This window comes from Corvus moneduloides, chromosome Z, assembly GCF_009650955.1.
Source record: "Corvus moneduloides isolate bCorMon1 chromosome Z, bCorMon1.pri, whole genome shotgun sequence".
NCBI lineage: Eukaryota > Metazoa > Chordata > Aves > Passeriformes > Corvidae > Corvus > Corvus moneduloides.
The window spans coordinates 7,241,877-7,260,775 of NC_045511.1; the positions used below are offsets into that span (position 1 = coordinate 7,241,877).

Here is an 18,899-nt window from a genome sequence, read left to right on the forward strand (position 1 = left end):
GACTAGTTCTCAGTGCTCCAGCTGCTCTTTTTACAGCACCATGATGGCATGGTGGAGGGTGTGGGGGTAGTGATCCTCTAAGCCTTTCTCCTCCTGCCCGCTGTGGGAGGTTCTCTGATAAATACCAGCTAAGCACAGTTTGTGCTCATGGGATGGTTGGGATGACTGAGTAACTGAACACAGTTTTGTTCCTGCTGTGGGGTAAACCGGTTTGGTAGCCTTCTTGCACAGCCTGGGCTGTAACTCTGAGTGATCTGTCAAGGTGGGTCTCTCATCTTAAAGCTTCATCACGCACATCTGTAACTAAGCCATAAACTGCCATTGGTAAATTCTAAGTGCAAGCCAACTAATACAGTTTTGCCCTTCAGTGCCAACATTATTAGATCACAGAACAGCCACCAGGCTACAATGAGGTTTCTGAATCTGCTATGTCCTTGTCTTCAGTCCTTCATGCTTTTTAGACTTTGAAACCAGGAGAGAGAACCTGAAGACAGTCAAAGCAGGGTAGGGGCGAGCCAGTGAGGATTAATGAAGGTCCAGTCCTATTTACATTACCATCTGAAAGTCACGTGGCATGTAGCCCAAAATGAGACTGGGGAAAAATAACTTGCATAGACTAAGGTATTGCATTACAGTTTATGACCAGCAACAGAAAACCTGGATTATTAAATTCTAATCCACTTGTTCCCTTTTGCTGCCCTTCTGATGTACTGCTTCAGGTGTTTGTAGGAGAATTACAAATAGGGCAACAGGTCGTACTAATCTTCACCACGGCTGTATTAGTAAAAGTTAGGAGAGGTATGATGCTTGTAGTAGAGGAAAGAAGAAGGCAGATCCCTGCAAGGGGAAAAAGAGAACTTGCAGAACAGTAGAATAGTGACAAGCAAATGGCAGAAGATCCAGACAGACAAAAAGGATTTTTGGAGGGGAATATTGGGTGCAATATATTGAGGAGAAAATCTCTATTCACTACCAGATATACTACAAAGCAATTCTGTGCAAGGATAATTAAACACACAAACATGTTTAAAAGGACAGAGGTTACAAAGTTCAATTATTCAAAGGTTGGAGCATTAAACAATGAAAATTAGTTACTTAGGTGATTTTAGTCATCTTGGTACGTATGGATTATGATACTGTTTTTCTCAAGCCAGACAGTTCTCACTGTCTGGCTTGAGACATAGGGAATGTTTTGTTAGAGCAGCAAAGTTAATGGTGTTCAGTTCACTTGCGCATAAAAGTGATCTGCTTTACCAGCTGCTCAGCAAATCATTACTGTGGTCTTGGATGTTTTTTTGCAGTGCTTACTACAGATCACTAAGTTTTGTATAAAAGTTAATTTCTCAACATACCATGAGCTAAGGCAAGTACTGGCATTATCCGTATTTTAAGGATAGGGATTAAAACGCAGGAAAACAATCCACAAATATTGACAGCTCAGTTTGAGACCAACTTGATTGCTTTCAAAATAGCTAACATGATTCACTGGTGCATGACACAAATGCTCTTTTGTATTGTCCAGTGTTGTATGAAGCAGACTTTAAGCAGCAGGGTAAGAAAAGAGGTAACATACTCTAAGAGGTAGGTGGTCCCTCAGGCTGTGGCTCTAGTGCTGCCTTCTTTCCTCTGCAGACTATACCTGTGTCTTTTCAACTGGATAGTGAAACTGCTGGTTCTACAGCCCAGACAATCCCAAACCAGCACCAAAACAATTACCTCCCCCTTCAGATTTATACTTTCAGCTAGATCTATTTTAGATCTTTTCCCCAGTCCTGCTCTCTACCAAGACAGGAAAGAAGACAAGTAGTTGTGCCACCACAAACAGGAGAAGGAAGGACTGAGAATGAACAGCACTACTTTTAACTTAGCTAAAGAGAAAGTACCATGAATTTGTATCTCCAACTCCTGCTACACTGCAGCTAACAGGAACCTCTTTTCCACTTGCAGGAAAATCCAGTTTGACAACAAATGAGTGGGGTATCCCCTATAACAGCCTTCTCAATTTCTAAACAGCCATACTTTTATTCCCAGAGACCCATAGTAATTGTCTGCATGCAAGAGTAGTCTCATAGAAGCTGTAACTATGGTGTATCATAAAATATATAAGCAGAATGAAGCTTGTCAAACAACTTTGGTTTTTGATGTAAATTCTTTCTGTTTGGCATCCCAGCCCTGATTATAAGCTTTATAGACTGTATAGACAACATTCCGTGTCCCATCACAGGTTTTTGAAAGAAACATCTTGAGTGAGATGAACATAGATCAGATACTCAGAAGAATCTTTAGCTGACTGCTACACTATGAAGGTTACAGCTGGGAAGAAGTTGTTGAAATGGAAACAGGCAATAATTTCAGATAGCATAACTCACTCCATTCTATATATTAAAAATGTTTATGGAGAATGCAGTCCAGTCAAAAGGCATAGATGGTAGATAAAAGAGAGATTAACCACGTTAATTCTTCATTTTACTCTTCTGCTTACAGTTGTCCTTTAAACTGTACTGGCTCCAGCTCCAGCCTTTACATGTATGGTAGCTGCATCTATTTTTCCTGGTCATAAGCTTGCTGGTCATAAACTTCATTGTTATCAACAATAAGTACTTAAAAAATAAAGCTGTCTTTGCAGACCCAGTTTCTAAGTGACCGTAAAGAGTCAGTGAGCAACAGCTCCACAAGCCTCAATCATGCTGTCAAACCAAACTTAGTGTGTGATATATTTTGGAAGGATTATTTTTCTTCATGGACTCCTATAAAATCTGGGTTCTTTCTTTATGGCAGTAGTGCAAAAAAAATCAAACTGGTGATCAGTGTTGTCAGCATTTGTCAGGTTGACTCATAAAGCACAAGTATTAACAAGTTTTAAGGAAGGGATGCTCATTTTATCTGCTTAATCTGTCTCACAAACCATGGCCTGTAGAAGGAAGGGTTGTCCGTACTGCGATCTTATGCAAGATTCTGGCTAAAAACACTGACTACTTGGGATTTGAATGTATTTCAATTTTCAATTCAGGCACTAGGAATTTAAATTTCCATCTGCATTTTTATGGCTAGATCTGAAGTGTGATTTAAATTCTTAAGAGAGATGCAAAATGCAGAACAAGTGGAGGGATTAAGTTTGGCACCTAGGTTTGTCTGTTCGTAAAATGAATACAGGATGTTCAGTTGAGAAAGAATAGAATAGACTAAAACAAGGTTATACCATATTTTAATGGGAATGGCAAAGGACTGGGTGCATGTCTGTAGCAGTGTATGAGATCTCTGGGGCCTGTATTTTTGTTTCAGAAGTATTTGCTGTTGCAGGAAGCTGATGTGCACCAGGGTAATTTTGACTGGAAGGGCATCGGTAGGGAGAAAGGAGAAACCCTAGAGCCGTAGAAAAATTAGAGAAGCCAGTAGAAAAGAAGTTTGCAAAAGGGGAGCTGCAAACAGAGTTTGGAGAGAAAGAGTGTGTCACATGAAAGGAAGTAAAAATATTGGTGTGAACTAAGATACTGCTTTGTAAGTAGTGCTTAGTAAAGGTGGGTTGGGAAAGCAATTTTGACAGTGTGTAGGAGAGACAGAAAATAGAAAGGACATGAGGAGCAGGAATCCATTTGCTAAGCATCACCAGAGGAGCTAAGAAGGGTAAGAGTATGTTTAGCTGGGCCAAAGGACTAGAAGCAGTATTGTGGAATAGAAGGACTTTTGGGTAGAGGATCAAAACTGATGTTTTAGAGGGCTGGAGTGGCAAAGGAGAGAAGGCAGTAAGTTAAAAGAGAGAACAGGATCCCTTGGGCATGAAAAAGGTAAAGGAATAAAGCTTTAGAGAGTGTAACAGCAAAAATTAGTGTAGGAGAAAGGATGTTGTCAGCAAGTGCAAGTAAGTTTCTTAAGATTCCCTTGATTATTACCACTGATTACTTATTGTATCCTCTCAAAGAGCTGAAGTGACCAAGATACAATCATGCCTTTAAACTCAAAGCCATGCCTTTAAACTTAGTAACTTCAAATCTCTTGTCATGGATGTTGAAACTAGGAGGAATCTGTCAGCACTGCAAGATGAAATGGCTTCTATGGCACTGTCCCGCCCTTGCACAGGCATACTGGCATACAGATAACAAGCCCCAAGCTCAACAACGATCTGGGTTTAAAGCAAAAGAAAGAATGGTTAATTTTCATCTGTGTCAGTCTTCCCTGTCCAGTTCAGTATGGGATCACACAAGTGCCATTGAGCTGTCAAAGCAGGACTTAAGCTTTCAGTACAATTTCCATAAACTGGGTCCTTTAGTGATCCCCTCCCCTTAAGAGCAGAGAGACATAACCTGCATCTATCTTCTAAAAAGCACTTCCTTTAAAAGCAGGTTGAGCCAGTCTTAATGCTTCTACAGTTCCTGCCACATTGTTCATCAGTGTTTTCCTGTGCCTCCTTCAGTTTTTTCAACCCCAGAGAGTAGATGTGGTTGAAAACTGGTAACTTTCCTTTTTCACCATCTCCTTCGGATTCTTTGGTTTGTTTGTTTTGTTGGGTTTTTTTTTTTGCTGGAGGTATTAGCAGGATAAGTTAATGGAAGAGGATTGACAATATGCAGCTAGGAGGGGATAGAACTGTGTCAGTGCTTAACTTGGATTGGTGTGATTTCTGAGATTGGGCCCTTATGGTGTATTTCCATGAGGATGCAGAAGGATGATACACGCCTTATTCTTTCTATCTTATCTTCTTCCACTGCCGTTCCAGGTTTCAAACATCCAGCACCTACCCTTCCTTGTTATGTGCCATCTCTGGTTGTCATTTGTCTTTCCATCAGCCTAACATTCTGAAGCATTCTGAAATGATGAAAGAACAGATACTTCTACCATTGTTGTTTCAAGGTGTCCTGACTTCTAGCATTTTTGTTTGAAGGAGTCCTGGCTGAGGAATTCCTCAGAAGATAGCAGGGATGAGAGCTGTTAAGCCATTATATATGTTCAGTTGCCCACGAGACCACAGAAAGTCCCTGTAATTCAATCTGAGTAGAAATCCATTAGCTTAAAAGCAATCTCTTCTCCACTCTTTGGCCAGGAGTGGTCTAAATGCATATAATAGTTATTATTAATGCATTCTTAAACCATTTATTGCCTTTAATTCAAAAAGCCTGGATACAGTGGACTGCAATAGTCTGATCCTTATTGTGGGAAGTATACTGGAACTGAAATAAACTGCATATGTGTCTGCTGCAAAGTTTGAAGTAATTTAGTGAAACAGTAGGCTCTTACAACTGATTGTTCTCAGCTGTACCATTACGTATTAGAAATACAGGTCCTTTCGAAATTTATATTTAATTCATACTGCCTTGTGCTAAAAGAGATTAAGGACTGGATAGTGTGTTTTAAAAAAATGCTGTCCCCACAGTATATGCCTCATGGTGTTTGCATTATGGAATGAGAATTCTCAAGTGGTGTGTTGAAGTTCTTTACTGGTGCTTTTCACCCCAGGAACTTCTGAAGCTGTGGGACTCTACCAGTGTTAAATTTATAGGAGGGACACAGTTTTGCTTAAATGCAGTTGACTCATTTCTTTATTTCCTTTTTTTTAGGCTGGAGTAACTGACAGAATCTAAAAGGAGACATATTCACCAAATATGGAAGAGAATACCAAACCTATCTTGGTTCCTGTGGGTGGTGATGAAAGCAATTATGGAATCGTGAATATACAGTTTAATCCAGAAGACTATAAGTGCAAAAGGTATGAGGAAAGATGAACCTGAAGAATTACTATGTAGCAAAGAGTTGTTTAATCTTTGCTTTTGACAACAGAATCCTACAAAGACAGAAGGTGCACATTTGGAAACCAGAATCTCTGTACAAACAGTTCCTACTTCATCACTATATGATAATATTTTATTTCCAAGTACCTGGTGAACAGATACTGTATTTTGTTTACAAGGGTAAGATTTTTCTATTGCCATCATTTCAGAGAGAGTTCTCCATTAAGAACTCATCATGAGGCTTTTGAAGTGCTCTTCAAACATGGAATATTGTGTGTATACTAGAGGATGATTTTTTTTATTTAGAACAACTAACTGAAATGTTGAGACTATGCAAGAAAGTTTGCTAGATGTTGTAGATAAATGGCTATCAGTATGTGTAGATGGTGCTGTATGCATTCTGCAGGTGATGCTGGAAAAATACATTATTTGCTAGTACTAAGTGAGCTGAGTGACCTTTACTGCTTTTTAAGAAAAAAAAAGTGTAGTGCATTCTGAGATTGAGCAAATATGAAAAATTCGTCAGTCCAGCCTTATTACTATGCCTTCAAAAATTATATCTCTAGCTAAGTTGTTATTTTACATCTTTTCCTAAGAGTTTAACATCTCCACAAAGGGGGTTGGAATCGGAGACCTTCTCTGCTGCAGTTAAGATTTTTGTGGGCTGGTCATGGAACCAAAACTGAAATCAGTCTGGGAACAGCCCTTGTAATACTAGCTGAAGGCATCAGCTCTGCATTTTTAGATGAAGGAATAGCACCATAGCACCTCTTGGACGTATTTATGATTCTTTTCTTCCATCTTTACAGCCATCATATTTCAGTAATGCAGTTTTCCTGAAGGAACTGAAGATGGCGGTGTTGCATACAAAAAAAATCACGTTGTTGGAGGCCACTTCAGCAAAAAAAAAGAGTTCTTGAGGATAGAGCTTTGATGCTATCTCAGCCTCCAGCTTTGGAAAGCTATGAAAGCCTACTTACATGCTCTTCTCTGCAAGTAAAGGAAGGAGGATAAGGGTCTGAGTGAGGGAACAAAGGGAGCACAGGTGTAGAAGCATACAGAATTGTGTATATAAAGGCTAGGAAACAGTAGAGTACTTTCAGGTAGAAAAGGCAACTGTGAATGAATGTAAATGAAGTCTTTCTCTTTTTGTGGAGTATCTGAGCCCCTCATGGCCTTCTTGTCATAGGAAGACTGCTAATCTGTATGACTTTCTGGAGCAACTTGTTTTGGAGGAAGTATGTGTTCCGTTTGAGGAGCAGTGGGTTTCAGGTGTTGTGGTGATGCAGTAGCAATGAGAGAGGTTTTTTGAAATACCTAAATGCTAAGACTCACTTTTCTAAGTGGGGTTAGGTATTGTTTCCATATTGTGTGGTTGTGGTTTTTTCCCTGGGATTTCTTAAGTCTGGATACTCAGCTTCATAAAAGGTCATAGCCTCTGGCATTTGGTTCCCTTCCTAAAAGCAGAAGTGTGTACTTGAATTGTGTGCCCACATTCACGGCCTCTAGCTCTGCAGATCTGCCTAAATGTCCTTACTGCTCCTCTCTTGAGTTCATTCTCCCATTTTCTACGACCTAGGGTTTTTGTCTTTCAGGTATGCAGAGGCACAAGGATGAAGGGCATGAGGCCTGGGATATCAGAAAGACCTGGAAATCACAGAGGGGCTAAACAAGTTTGAACTCCATTTCTATACTAGAACAGGCAACCCCCACACTTTAAAAGAAGAAATAAGGAAGAAGAGGCCATTGGGGTCTGTGTCAGTCATGGTCAGAGCAGTGGACAGTTTGAAGGGCTTCTTCATTAAACCTTTAGGGATTAGCAGCTCCAGGGAAGGAGGATTATTACACACAGAAGTATCAAACAGTGAAAATCCAGTAGTACAATGCAGTGTGGTTTTGCTCTGTTCCTTTTTTTAACTTACTATTCAGAAACTGGACCCAAGTGGGTGCTTGGCCACTTTGCTTTGATTGAGATAGCTCTTCAAGTGTTCTGTGTGATTTGCTGTAATTACTGATTGTCTGTTTTAGTGCTGTTCTGCACTTTTGTTTGGGTTGCTTGAGATTTGAGGCATTTGCATAGTTATTTGGTTTTCTTAACAGCTTGGAGGATTTGGGATTTTTGAAAGGAATGCTTTTCAGTGTTTACATAAGAACAATGAGCTAATTGTTTTTTAGAGTTGTAAATTACTTTGTCTAGTATTGTTTTGCTAATTTGGGGGAAATATAAAGCCACTTTTAATCTTTTTAAGGAGGATGTTATTGTTCTTCGTGGTGACCCGAATTACTCACACGGTATTCAGGGTGTTTTTCCCATTTTGTAGGGCCCTTTGGAAACTAGAATATTGTGGCATTTAAGTAAAACCTTATAAAATGAAGGCCTTGTTGCATTTGTAAAATTATGGCTCACGCCTGTTACTTTGGCTAGAGAAGGACTGTGAGAAAAGTCTGTGAGAAGAAAAACAATTAGTTTTTACCCATGGGAATGTAGTATCAACAGAAGCATGAAAGTTAAACAATAGAAGGAGAAAACAGCAACATATCTGTACCTGTAATTTTTCTGAGTGCTTGAATGCTTATGCTATAGGTATGTTGTAGTAAGTACTAGCCAATGAGTCTATTGTAGTAGTTTAGCAGCCAATGAATATATAACACGAATGATAACATACAAGAAGTGTATAAAAGAGGCTGCTTTGTTTAATAAACGGCTTTTTGGCCCTTGAAAGGGGCACTGTCCTTGTGTGTGTGTGTGTGTGTGGTGACCGCCCCAACAGCGACATCATATCATTGCTGCAGTGGCTTGTTGGTAGTTATTGTATGCAAAAGAGGGAGTTTCTTGTTTTCTTCCAACTGCTCTTAAAATCTGTTCACTGTCAACAGATACTGCAGTTGTCAGTCGGGAATACTTGAATCTTCAAAGAAGCAATTGATGTTTCATTTTGCATGTGAAAAAACTTGACAATGCTTCCTGCTAAAGGGAGATCAAGACTTCTGCCTTTTTTTCTTATTCTTTTTGAAGTCCCACAGGTTCCCAGAATGTAGGAGGCATCAGTAAGTTAAATTCAACAGCTATAAATTAAACAGTGTCTGTAGATGGCAGTCAGAGAAGCCTTTTTCATGCAAAAGTGGTTGATTCCCTTTATTTTCAAAGTTCTTTTAACTTAGAAGAAGGTAGGCAATGGTCGGCAACCTGTGCAAATCTATCCTTTCTGCATTTATTATGCCTTTATTACTCCATACGAATGTGATAATTTTACACCATGGCTTCCTTTCCCTGTATTTCTCTCTTGCCAACACTTCTGTGAATTCCTAATACTGCTTCTTATTAACTGGAAAAATTTGTAACCTTAATTAAGAACCTTCATATTTCTTGGTAAGTGACAAGTAAAATAGCTTTTGTCTTTGACACAGAAGAGGAACAGTGATTGAAATGTGTTGTGGTAAAACTTGTGATTTCTAATTTGTTAAAGTGTGCAAGCAATGACATTATGCTTTGAAAGGATATTTTAGTTCTGCATCCAGCATGCAAGTTAAGAAACTTGTGGGATCGTGCTGTAATTACTATAATGGTGATATCCATGTGGAAAAATTTAGGTAAAGCGTATTGCCAAGAGAATGAAGATCTTACAGAATAACTGTAAGCACACTGTCTAATGCTTCAGTAAATTCAGACAGCTTAGAAAGTAGAAACCAAGTCACTTGGGGAATTCTTTGATACAGATTTCCTTAAGAGAATCGCACTGATACTGTAATCACAGAGGATCCTGAGTTGGAAGAGGCCCACAAGGATCCTTAAATCCAACTCCTGGCCCTTTACAGGACAACCCCCAGAATCAGATCATGTGCCTGAGACTGGTGTCCAAATGCTTCTTGAACTCTGACAGGCTTGGTACCATGGCCAGTTCCCTGGGGAAGCTTCCAGTGCCTGGTGCTCCTATCCAGATAGGCAGTTGCCAATTATGAAATAGCCACCTATTCTTATTATTTTTTCTCTTTATCTTAATTTCCAATACAGTGAATCAGTTTTACTCCTTAGTTTGTTCTCTGCCCTAAACAGCATTTCTATAATAATTTGGTAACTCAGTAAGACAATAAAGCTGTAGGAATTTACTAGCTTTATTTCTGTGTGACAATCCTGTCACATCCCTGAAAAGTAAGTGATTGATGTGGGGTTCAAAGTAATCTGTGCAGTAAGCTAAAGTGTCTCCTTGTGGTCTCTTTGGAGGAAAGAAATTGTAAAGCATCCTGTAAAGAAGGTTTTTGCCCATTTGTTTAAAAATGTAAAGCTTGTCTAATGTCAAGTCATTAAGAGCATCATGTAGAGCTAAAAGACATAGTGTTACAAAAAAAATCACCTCAATACTTACCATGTTTTTGATCAGATCTCAAGAACTAATTGTTTGATGTTTAAAAATACTTCAGCAAAGGTACTTGAAAAGCAGTATTATTTAATTTAGAAGTTCTGGAGATATGCATTAGTCTTACTCCTTCATTGCCCTGCAAGATGTAGTACATTGCTGAAAATATCCGTAAGATGAATGCACCATCCTTATGCAAAATTGTATGTGTTTGGCCAGTGTTCCTTTTATGCTGTTCTTGCTAGCCCTCCAAATCCAACACTAGAACTTTGCTTATCACAGTATTTGGGAAAAACCTTAATCATGAGCATCTCTTTTCATTTTCTTTGCTTGCAAAAATTGCTACTGAAGTTCAAAACATGAGGAAGTTTGGACAGAATCACTCTTCTTTCTTTTCCTGGACCGGCTCTAGAGAATTATTATTAACTGTACCTTTGTGTGAGTAAGAAAAGATGAGTGTAGCTGCAGGTTTTCTGGGAATGTTTTCTGAAATACCCCTACAGAGTGTAATGTATGGAAGATTTGGACCTCCTGCATGTGGTCCTGCAAGTTTTCCATACTTGTGGTGCTGTGGAAAACAGCTCTGTTTTACTGGTATGTTTGCCCTGGTAAAAGAGTGTTGTTTTTCAGGCTAGCTGATGAAATAGTAATTGTAATTGTGTCTTTTAGTGTGGATGAAATTCAAGAGACATTATAGTTTATCTCAGTGCATGAAAATTATCTGCAGTGTTTCACGTCATAGTCACACCCTCCAGTCATGCAATCTCTCCCCTTCCCCCAGATCATCTTGTCCAACATTCTTTTCATAATCATTTTGCCACTTGAGAGATATGATATAATTGCCTGTATAAATCAGATTTTTTTGTAGGAATGTATTGTACCTGCTAATACTTGCATGTACAGAGTGCTTGCCTGTTAGACATAAGGTCCCTAAATAGTTTTTCAAAATATATCCCAGATTATATCCTACCTGCTTTGAGCTTTGAAATTCTCAGTCTTTGAGAACTTCTTTGAGCTTTTGAGAGAGCTTCTCAGACTGCCATTTGAGTTATGCCTACAACCAGTCTTTGATCTGGGTATTGCTGGGACCAATACCTTGACCCTGATCCTAAACAAGGTGCTACCCTCTCCTAGTGGAGATCAGGGAGAAAGGTTGCCTCCTAGCCTGCTCACACAGCTTCCAAGTCAGACTGATGTTTTCAAAGAGACCTGCAAGTAACATAAAATTGATGGGTGGTCAGTCTGTTTTAGCAGTCACTTGCTCTGGGCTAGTGGTGCAGTGGTACCCCAGAAGAAATATAATTAACTGCTGCTTTACATAATTTTCATTCTCAACAGATTCACAGGAGTAGAGATCAAGAGGGGAAGTAGCCCAAGTATTGGTAGCAATAAACATATGCATTCCTCTAGTCAGGAAGCAGAAGCAATAGGTATATAGAATTTCTTAGGGATTGTTTACTTTTGTTTTCTTTTCCTCATCCATAGATTAGATTCTGGGTCATACCCATTTGTTTTGTGCTAGACCATAAGTTGCTTGTTTAATCCAGACTCTGTTCATAATACTGAAGAAAATGAAATGTCTTTCTTTAAACAATTTTCTACCTACAGATAGGTTTTTGCTACACATAATTTATTTTCTTTATATTTGTTTGGTCACTGGACTAACAACACTGCTTTCCCCATAAAATAGGATGTTGTATTCATGTTTTCTGTTACTTTAATTTTAAAATCATCCTTAGCTTTCATCCTGAATTGCTTTAAAAAATAATCTCACTGTCTTACACTCTGGAAGTTTTCTTCAACATCCATGTTAGCAGCTGTTGAACACCATCTTGAAAGAAATCTTTGTCACAGATCTACTTGCTTTGAAGCAAAATGTAGACTTTGTCTCACTAACCTTTCCACAATTGCAGTGGAATTTTATGGGGATGTACTAATATTATTAAATGGAGATGAGGAGAGGGGTGAAGGTCTACACACTGTGCAGCTCCCATGTAATTAGCAAAACACATACTTTTAAGTGTTCTAAATATAGTGCATGTCAGAGATCCAAACAGAAAACAGCAGAGAGCTGAGTGGAGGTGGAGCGGCATTTAAACAAGTTACTTTTCCTCTTTTCAGAACTACAGTTTTTATTTTACAGGTCTTCTAATGAAATATATTTTAGCTGTGTCCAATGATTGGCTCAACCTAATAAATTTTATGCTAAAACAAGTGAAGTCCTTAGGAACTGACCGTCCATGAGTATTTTTGTACTTCATCTACATGTGGAATGTTAGCCCCGTGTGCCTGTGTTCTGAGTAATAAAGCTATTGCTTAAAATTTTTTTCTCTTAAATTGAGATCTCTCTCTAATTGTTTATAAGAAAACCACAAAAGAGCACACACAAAACACGTATTTCCCCCATCATGTCATATTAATAGGAAGAAGAGTCAATTGAGAATGTTTTAGAGAATTAAAAGTGTTCGTTTTCATTTCAGTAAGTAGGAAACAACTTAGAAAGTCTAAGCCATTTTTTCCATGATGAAGGAATATGTAAGAATTAATTAAGATAAAAGAAAGAATGAATTTGTGGAGATGGAAGTTTGTATTCTCTATTTTCTACTTTTGTGACTCAAGTTTTCTTATTTTCTTAGGTGCTCCCACATACTGTCTCCCCTTAAGCACACAGGAATAGGAACCTATCTTCATCTCTTCCAAAGACCGAGAAAAGAACTGTGTTCCCTATCTTCCTTACAGATAAAATGTGGTGTCATAGTACAAATGCTTAATGATTAACTGGGAAAGAGAATGGGAACTTTTTTATGGATGGTATTGACAGCTGGAGCTGAAGAGGTTGCCCAAGTTCCTTTGTAGTCTGAAACAGAAATTAATATCGAAAACCAGTCAATTCAAATAGATTCTGCTCATATTGCAGAATAAATGGCATGGCTTTATTGGTGACCTAGTTCCTGTTCCTAGTAGTTGGAAACTTGTGATCTCTGTTTCTATGGGTTTTTGAGTGATTTAAACATCAGCCTGGAAGAGGAAGATCAGAAAGCTGTTGAGGTAGTTTTAAAAATTAAAAGCACTGCTGAAAGGAAAAAAAACCCCAGTGTATTAGGGCTTAGAGGCCACTAGTGTCCTCTGTCTTGTTTGAGAAAGTAGCCTCTCAGTGCCAGGAATCAATGTTGGTTTTAAGCAAGAGCATAATATGCCTATATGGAAGTAAATTATACTTGAGTTAGAAAAGAAAATGTCAGCAATACCTTGATTCAGACATGTTTGTCTGGTAGTGCTCCTTGCACGAAGCTGGATTTATGTTGTGTTCTAACTTAAGGAGCAGCTTTCACTGTGCTTGCTCTGTACCCCTGTGTGTGCAGAGAGAACAGGGGGGGCATGTGGGTTTGCCCACTTTCTCCTTCAGCAGCTGTGACCGTGCATGCAGTCTAACTAAGGTGGGGACGAAGGAAGCGAGACAAAGTCCATTCCCTGTTGCTTTGGCTTAAAAATAGTGTGAGCACATGGACTTATTTTGTCTTGGTTCCTTCCCCACTGAACACAATTCTATGTAGTGTTTTCAGCTAGATTAGTAGTTCCTAATCTTTTCATAGGTGGTTCTCACTGCCACCGCTCATTCCTCTTTCTTATGCTTTCTGTTTCTACCTCTGTTCCTCTGCACTAGTTCTGGCAACACCAGTTATAAGCACTAATAAGCTTGCCCAAGCTTATTAACATGTATTTCTGGTGTGATTCATTGTCGAAAACTAACAGTTGGATATTAGGTCTGATGTTAGGTTGCTCTACAGAATCTGGGCTGGAGGCCATTTTAATATGGATGATAAACTCATGGCTCTTTCATGGATGGCAGCTTCTGTCAATGGCATTGATTGATATTTTTGCATTTGCCTTGTGTCAGTGAATGACAAAACCATCCTGAGTACTGCTGACCTGTTCTCTGAGTTGTATGTTAGATCTTGTGTTCCACGGTTTTAAGGGTTTTCCTTTTTTCCCTTTTTTTCCCCTCCTTTAGACCATTTCATGTGGAGCCCACAAACATAGTCAGTGTGAATGATGACATGCAAAGAGTCACTGATGAAGCTTCAGCAATGAATAAGCGAATTCATTACTATAGCAGGCTCACATCCCCTGCAGACAAGGCATTGGTAAGGCAAAGACAGGGCCTCATTAACTGGGTGGTCTCTGGCATGTTGGGTCTTACACAGCCTAGATTTATATAAGCAGTGGAAATAAAGGTTGGGGGAGAATTGTTCTGCAGCTTGCTTTGAATTAAGTATCTAGTAGCTGAGTGCCTTAGAAAGGTTTTGTTTTATCACAAGCTGTTATTTACTTCCTGTGCAATGCCTTCACCATTAAAAGAAAACATACAAACAACATGAATTTTATAAGAGTGACCCAGGCTGCCCAGATTTCTCCCTTCTGTAAGATTTAAGCAGTTTAAGTAGCTGCAGTAATTGAACTGCTGAGCTAGCATGATCTGTTCATAGTGTGTTTACACATATTTTGCAGAAGGAAAATGCATTTTTCTGCTCTCTAGAAATTCTATCAACTGTTTGTTGGGTTTTTCCCCCCAGGAAGAGAATTAGCATAGTACAACCTTTTCTTTCTTTTTTTAAATTTTTTTTTTAATGTAATTTCCTGGAAACATTTGTGACCTAAAATAGTTGACTTGCTGTATTCAGGACAATTGGTTATATTGATGTTACTAATAAGTCTTGTTTTTTATCCACTTTTTAGATTGCTCCTGATCATGTACTCCCAGCTCCTGATGAAATCTACGTGTACAGTCCATTAGGAACTGCTTTTAAAGTTGACAGTTGCACAGATGGCTATGGTAAAAACTCCAGTCTAGTGACAATGTATGTTAAACACCTTGCCATATATTAGCCACAAAATGCATTATTATTGAATGTTCTATATAGTATATGTAACTGTTGTTAACTAAGAAGACAATATGAGGTAAGAGTAGTTCTTAAAATATTGACTGGATTTTTTCTTCCTAGATTTATGATATGGAATACCATGATGGGTACATCCATATTAAGTATCCCATGGGGAATAAAACAGGTAAACTATGAAAAATGTATGCATATGAAAATGCTTTTGGTAACATGGCTAACTCTTCATTTTTTTGTAGTATTAACTGTATTTCTCATTCTTAACAGGCAGGCTTCACTTCTGGAATTATTCTCATCTTACTGATGGGCATTTTGACTCTTTATTGCTGTTACAGAGTTGTGAAATCACGGCAAATGATACGTAAGAAATCCAAAGCTTCATAATGCAAATATTTCCATTAAGTGTGAAATACCAATATACAATAGATTCTGTTTGTATGTGTCTTTACTATACATTAGACCTGATCTGCAAATAAAAGCTATTCCATTGAATATCTCTCTATTTTTGTAGTCTGTGTCTAAGCTCTGTATGCTAAATGCCTGCCTTCCCTTATTAGGTATTCCTTCAGTTGTTTGGGACCTAAGTATTATAGCCAAACACAAACAGTCAGCAAGCATGGTTTCAGATGTTCACTTCCTAAGTTTCTGGAGAGTTAGAGGTATCTTTTCTCCATAAGCACTGTCCAGTGCTCTATATATCTGATCAGCTTGCACAGTGGAACAGGGTGGGCTCTGTATTGCCCTAATATTTGTGTATATCCTGTGTTGAAAGCACTTTAAGTACAGTCAGCAGCTGAAGCAGTCACTGACAGTGGATCTAATTAGAATGTACTTGTATTGTTCAAAAGTTCATCTTGTGGCTCTTGTTTGGTTGGTGCTTTTGTGCATAAATTAACCTCTAACTTGCTCAAATAAAGGCCATTAAGACTTTCAGTTTGTGACTGGACTCATTTCAGGGCACTGTTGAGGAATAGTTCATGGTCTGGCCTTCTTATAACTCCTGCAAAGGGCTTTAGCTGCAAATGCATGGTGGCATTTTTGCCATGTCTTATTTCAGTGCTTCTGAAAGTATTCAAAAGTAGTAGTATGGCCCCATAAAAGTCTCTACTTTAGGCTTCTTCAGTCAAACACTTTATGAGTGCTCTATTTTAAAGTTACTGGCAATTCTCTTAGTCCTTGAAAGTGCTGGGAATGTGTGTCAGAATATTCTAAAAAAACCCTCCACATTTTGTCATGAATAGTTCTACTAATTCTAGTGTAACATTTTGTTTAGACATATTTTTTGGGTTTTGTATCTTTTTCAGCTTTAACAGATACCTCAAACTGGGAATTCCCAGATGTTTGCAAGTATTACTTTGGATCCTTTGGTCAATGGTCAAGCCTCATATTTTCTATGGTATCACTTGTTGGAGCCATGGTTGTTTATTGGGTACTTATGTCCAACTTTTTGTTCAACACAGGGAAATTTATATACAGTAAGTATACATTTTTGGTTAAGTTTTAACAGCAAACCTTTAGAAAGATCAAGACTGCTTTATACTTAAACAGGATGGTCCATTTATGTAATCTTGATTTTCCTGCTACATTGCATGAAAAATCAGTTGAGAATAAGTAACTGTGTGTGGTGTTATGGGCAAAGTCCTGTGTGTTTTCAAAGCCACTTTTTCAATTTCTCAAAGTGTGGTTTTCTTGGTATAGTTTAAACAACCTAAACCTGGTTGCTTGTTTCCTCTCTTCTCAGTCCCCCTTTGTTTACATGGGCGTATCTATTTCAACAGCCCTATAACAGGCTAGACTGTTGAAATTTTTCAGGATAATGAAAAACTATAGTTTCATTATAGATTTTAACAAACACGCTGAAAGTATTGCCATATAGGAAATTTTTGCAAGTGTCCATGAGGGAACAGTGAACTGTATCACAGTAAAAATGATTCTTAGTGTACTTTGTAGCACTTAGATTCTTTGTAGCACTGCTACAAAAGAAAACGCATTGGGTTTTTATACCCTGGTACATGCACAGGCACACAAGCCTTTGTGCATGTAATCAGTGTAGAGTTCTGGGAATGGATGATGGAATGGAGAGCTTTGAAAATCTGACTCATAGTATTGAATAGGTTGACTAAGATTTAAGAGGTTCTGTTTTGAAGGTAGTTAACAAATCTCTGAGGCAAGTAACAGCACAGTCACTTAAACCTCTTAAACAGTGTTTAATTAGAATTCCCGCCATCCCTGAAGGACATACTTTGCTATGTTGGTTAATGACTGATGTATTTTATAGCTGACCTAATTTATATGTTGTTACAGCCATTTCATTTTAGACTTTGGGGTTTTTTTAAGAAGATTAACACTTAAATCTTAAATTATTCTAAATGAAATAATGCCAATTCTTATAAGCAAAATTCAAAATGGTGAAAAGAGCTTCTTTTCTAGGAGAAAAGTCCTGCTTTTTCATGGGTCTGGCATGTTATTTTATCACTTACCTCTATTTGTTTGGAGTTCTTATTTAAGTTGTTTGGTCTGAGATAACAATCACTGGCTTCTTTTAACTTTCATACTTAATTACTAGGTAATAAAATATGTAATAGGATGTAGGTTTGACACAATGGCATCTTCCTGCCATGTGTTTCTAAGTATTCTAAGGCTACCGTATTTAATTCTAATACATTCCAATGACTTTTTAAAACATGTGCACATACAATTTATGTGGGAAAAAATTGATTTCCTGAGGGAGGATGGTCTAGAAATCTGTAGTACACCAAGAATGCAAGAATTGTTAACTGAGTACAATATCATGTCTTTTCTTTAACATGCTGTCGCATGGTCTTGTTCAGTTTTTGTTTTATGAAAAAAAAGAAATCCACAAATGCAGTTTCTAGTCCTAAACTGCTTTTTAAATACAGAAGAAACAAAAGTTACATCTTTAACTACTTGGAAAGTGCTTTAATTCTGTAAGACCTATTAATTTTGATGGATTCTCACTAGGTACTTTTTTTCAATTAGTGATTAAGTGAGGAGGTGAACACAAAATAGTGATTAAGTGAGGAGGTGATCAGTGATTTTAGTTAAATCTTCTGATTGGTGTATACCCTGAACTAGTAGAAGTAAGTATGAGAAACTTATTTGTGATTCAGGGTGTCATAAATCAAAATAAAGAAAGAAGAAACAGTTTTCTTCCCACAAGACTTTTTGCTTTCTTTATGAGAAACAAGCTGCTTTTAATTGCATTTAAAAAATCTGAGGCCAACTGCCCCAGTCGATTCTCTGTGTGCATAACACACCCACATGCAACAGAAGCAAAATTTAACCAGTGACATGCTACTTCAGTTTCCAAGCTGATGGAGTATTTTCTTTGTGTATATATACATAAATATAATGAAATTGCTATCCAATACCCTCTTAAAGGTGAGGTTGCAGAAACTTGGAAGTAACTGGTGTTGTATAGCAGTAAAGTAGCACAGGAGTGTACTGGAAATAAGACAGTACTAGAAATGCATGTAGACAGTAAGGCTTAAACCTTTTTCCAGAATTGTCTGTGGATACATGGAAAAAGCATCCCACAGAGCCTCTTTTGAAAAAGAAAATATTAGAGAAATGAGTAAGGGAAGCTTTTTCTATATAATACCATCTGGACTAGGGGTATGGTTGCATGCCCTCTTTTTCTGGATTTAAGATGCATCTGTCACTGGCCTACTGTTCAACACTACCAACCGAGTAGCTGGGAGAACGGGAGGTGTGCTTGTCGAACAGGAATCCTAGGAGTGGGGAGTCTTGGGAAATTTATAAATGGACAGGGCTACTGAGAAGAAAGTAGTAGAGTGTGGGGCTACTATAAAACACTTTTACAATAGTTTGAAAATTTTCACTTGGGTCTGTGGGGAGTGCAAGCTGCTGTATTGTGCCTCTGATGTAGTTTTCCAAAGTAT

General features: G+C 38.2%; 1 protein-coding gene across 4 annotated transcripts in view; it reads left to right on the plus strand.

Moving 5' to 3' along the window:
* Window positions 1-18,899, plus strand: part of SLC38A9 (solute carrier family 38 member 9) — a 49,156-nt gene that overhangs the window by 1,213 nt on the left and 29,044 nt on the right. For 3 of the 4 annotated variants that reach the window (XM_032095277.1, XM_032095275.1, XM_032095276.1), the window contains exons 2-7: window positions 5,553-5,701; window positions 14,091-14,223; window positions 14,816-14,937; window positions 15,082-15,145; window positions 15,244-15,337; window positions 16,281-16,451. In XM_032095277.1, coding sequence (XP_031951168.1) covers window positions 5,598-5,701; window positions 14,091-14,223; window positions 14,816-14,937; window positions 15,082-15,145; window positions 15,244-15,337; window positions 16,281-16,451 — 688 coding nt within the window. In that variant the 5' untranslated portion in view covers window positions 5,553-5,597. Of the gene's footprint in view, window positions 1-5,552; window positions 5,702-14,090; window positions 14,224-14,815; window positions 14,938-15,081; window positions 15,146-15,243; window positions 15,338-16,280; window positions 16,452-18,899 lie in introns of those variants that run through there. The other variant, XM_032095278.1, reaches the window with a different exon arrangement.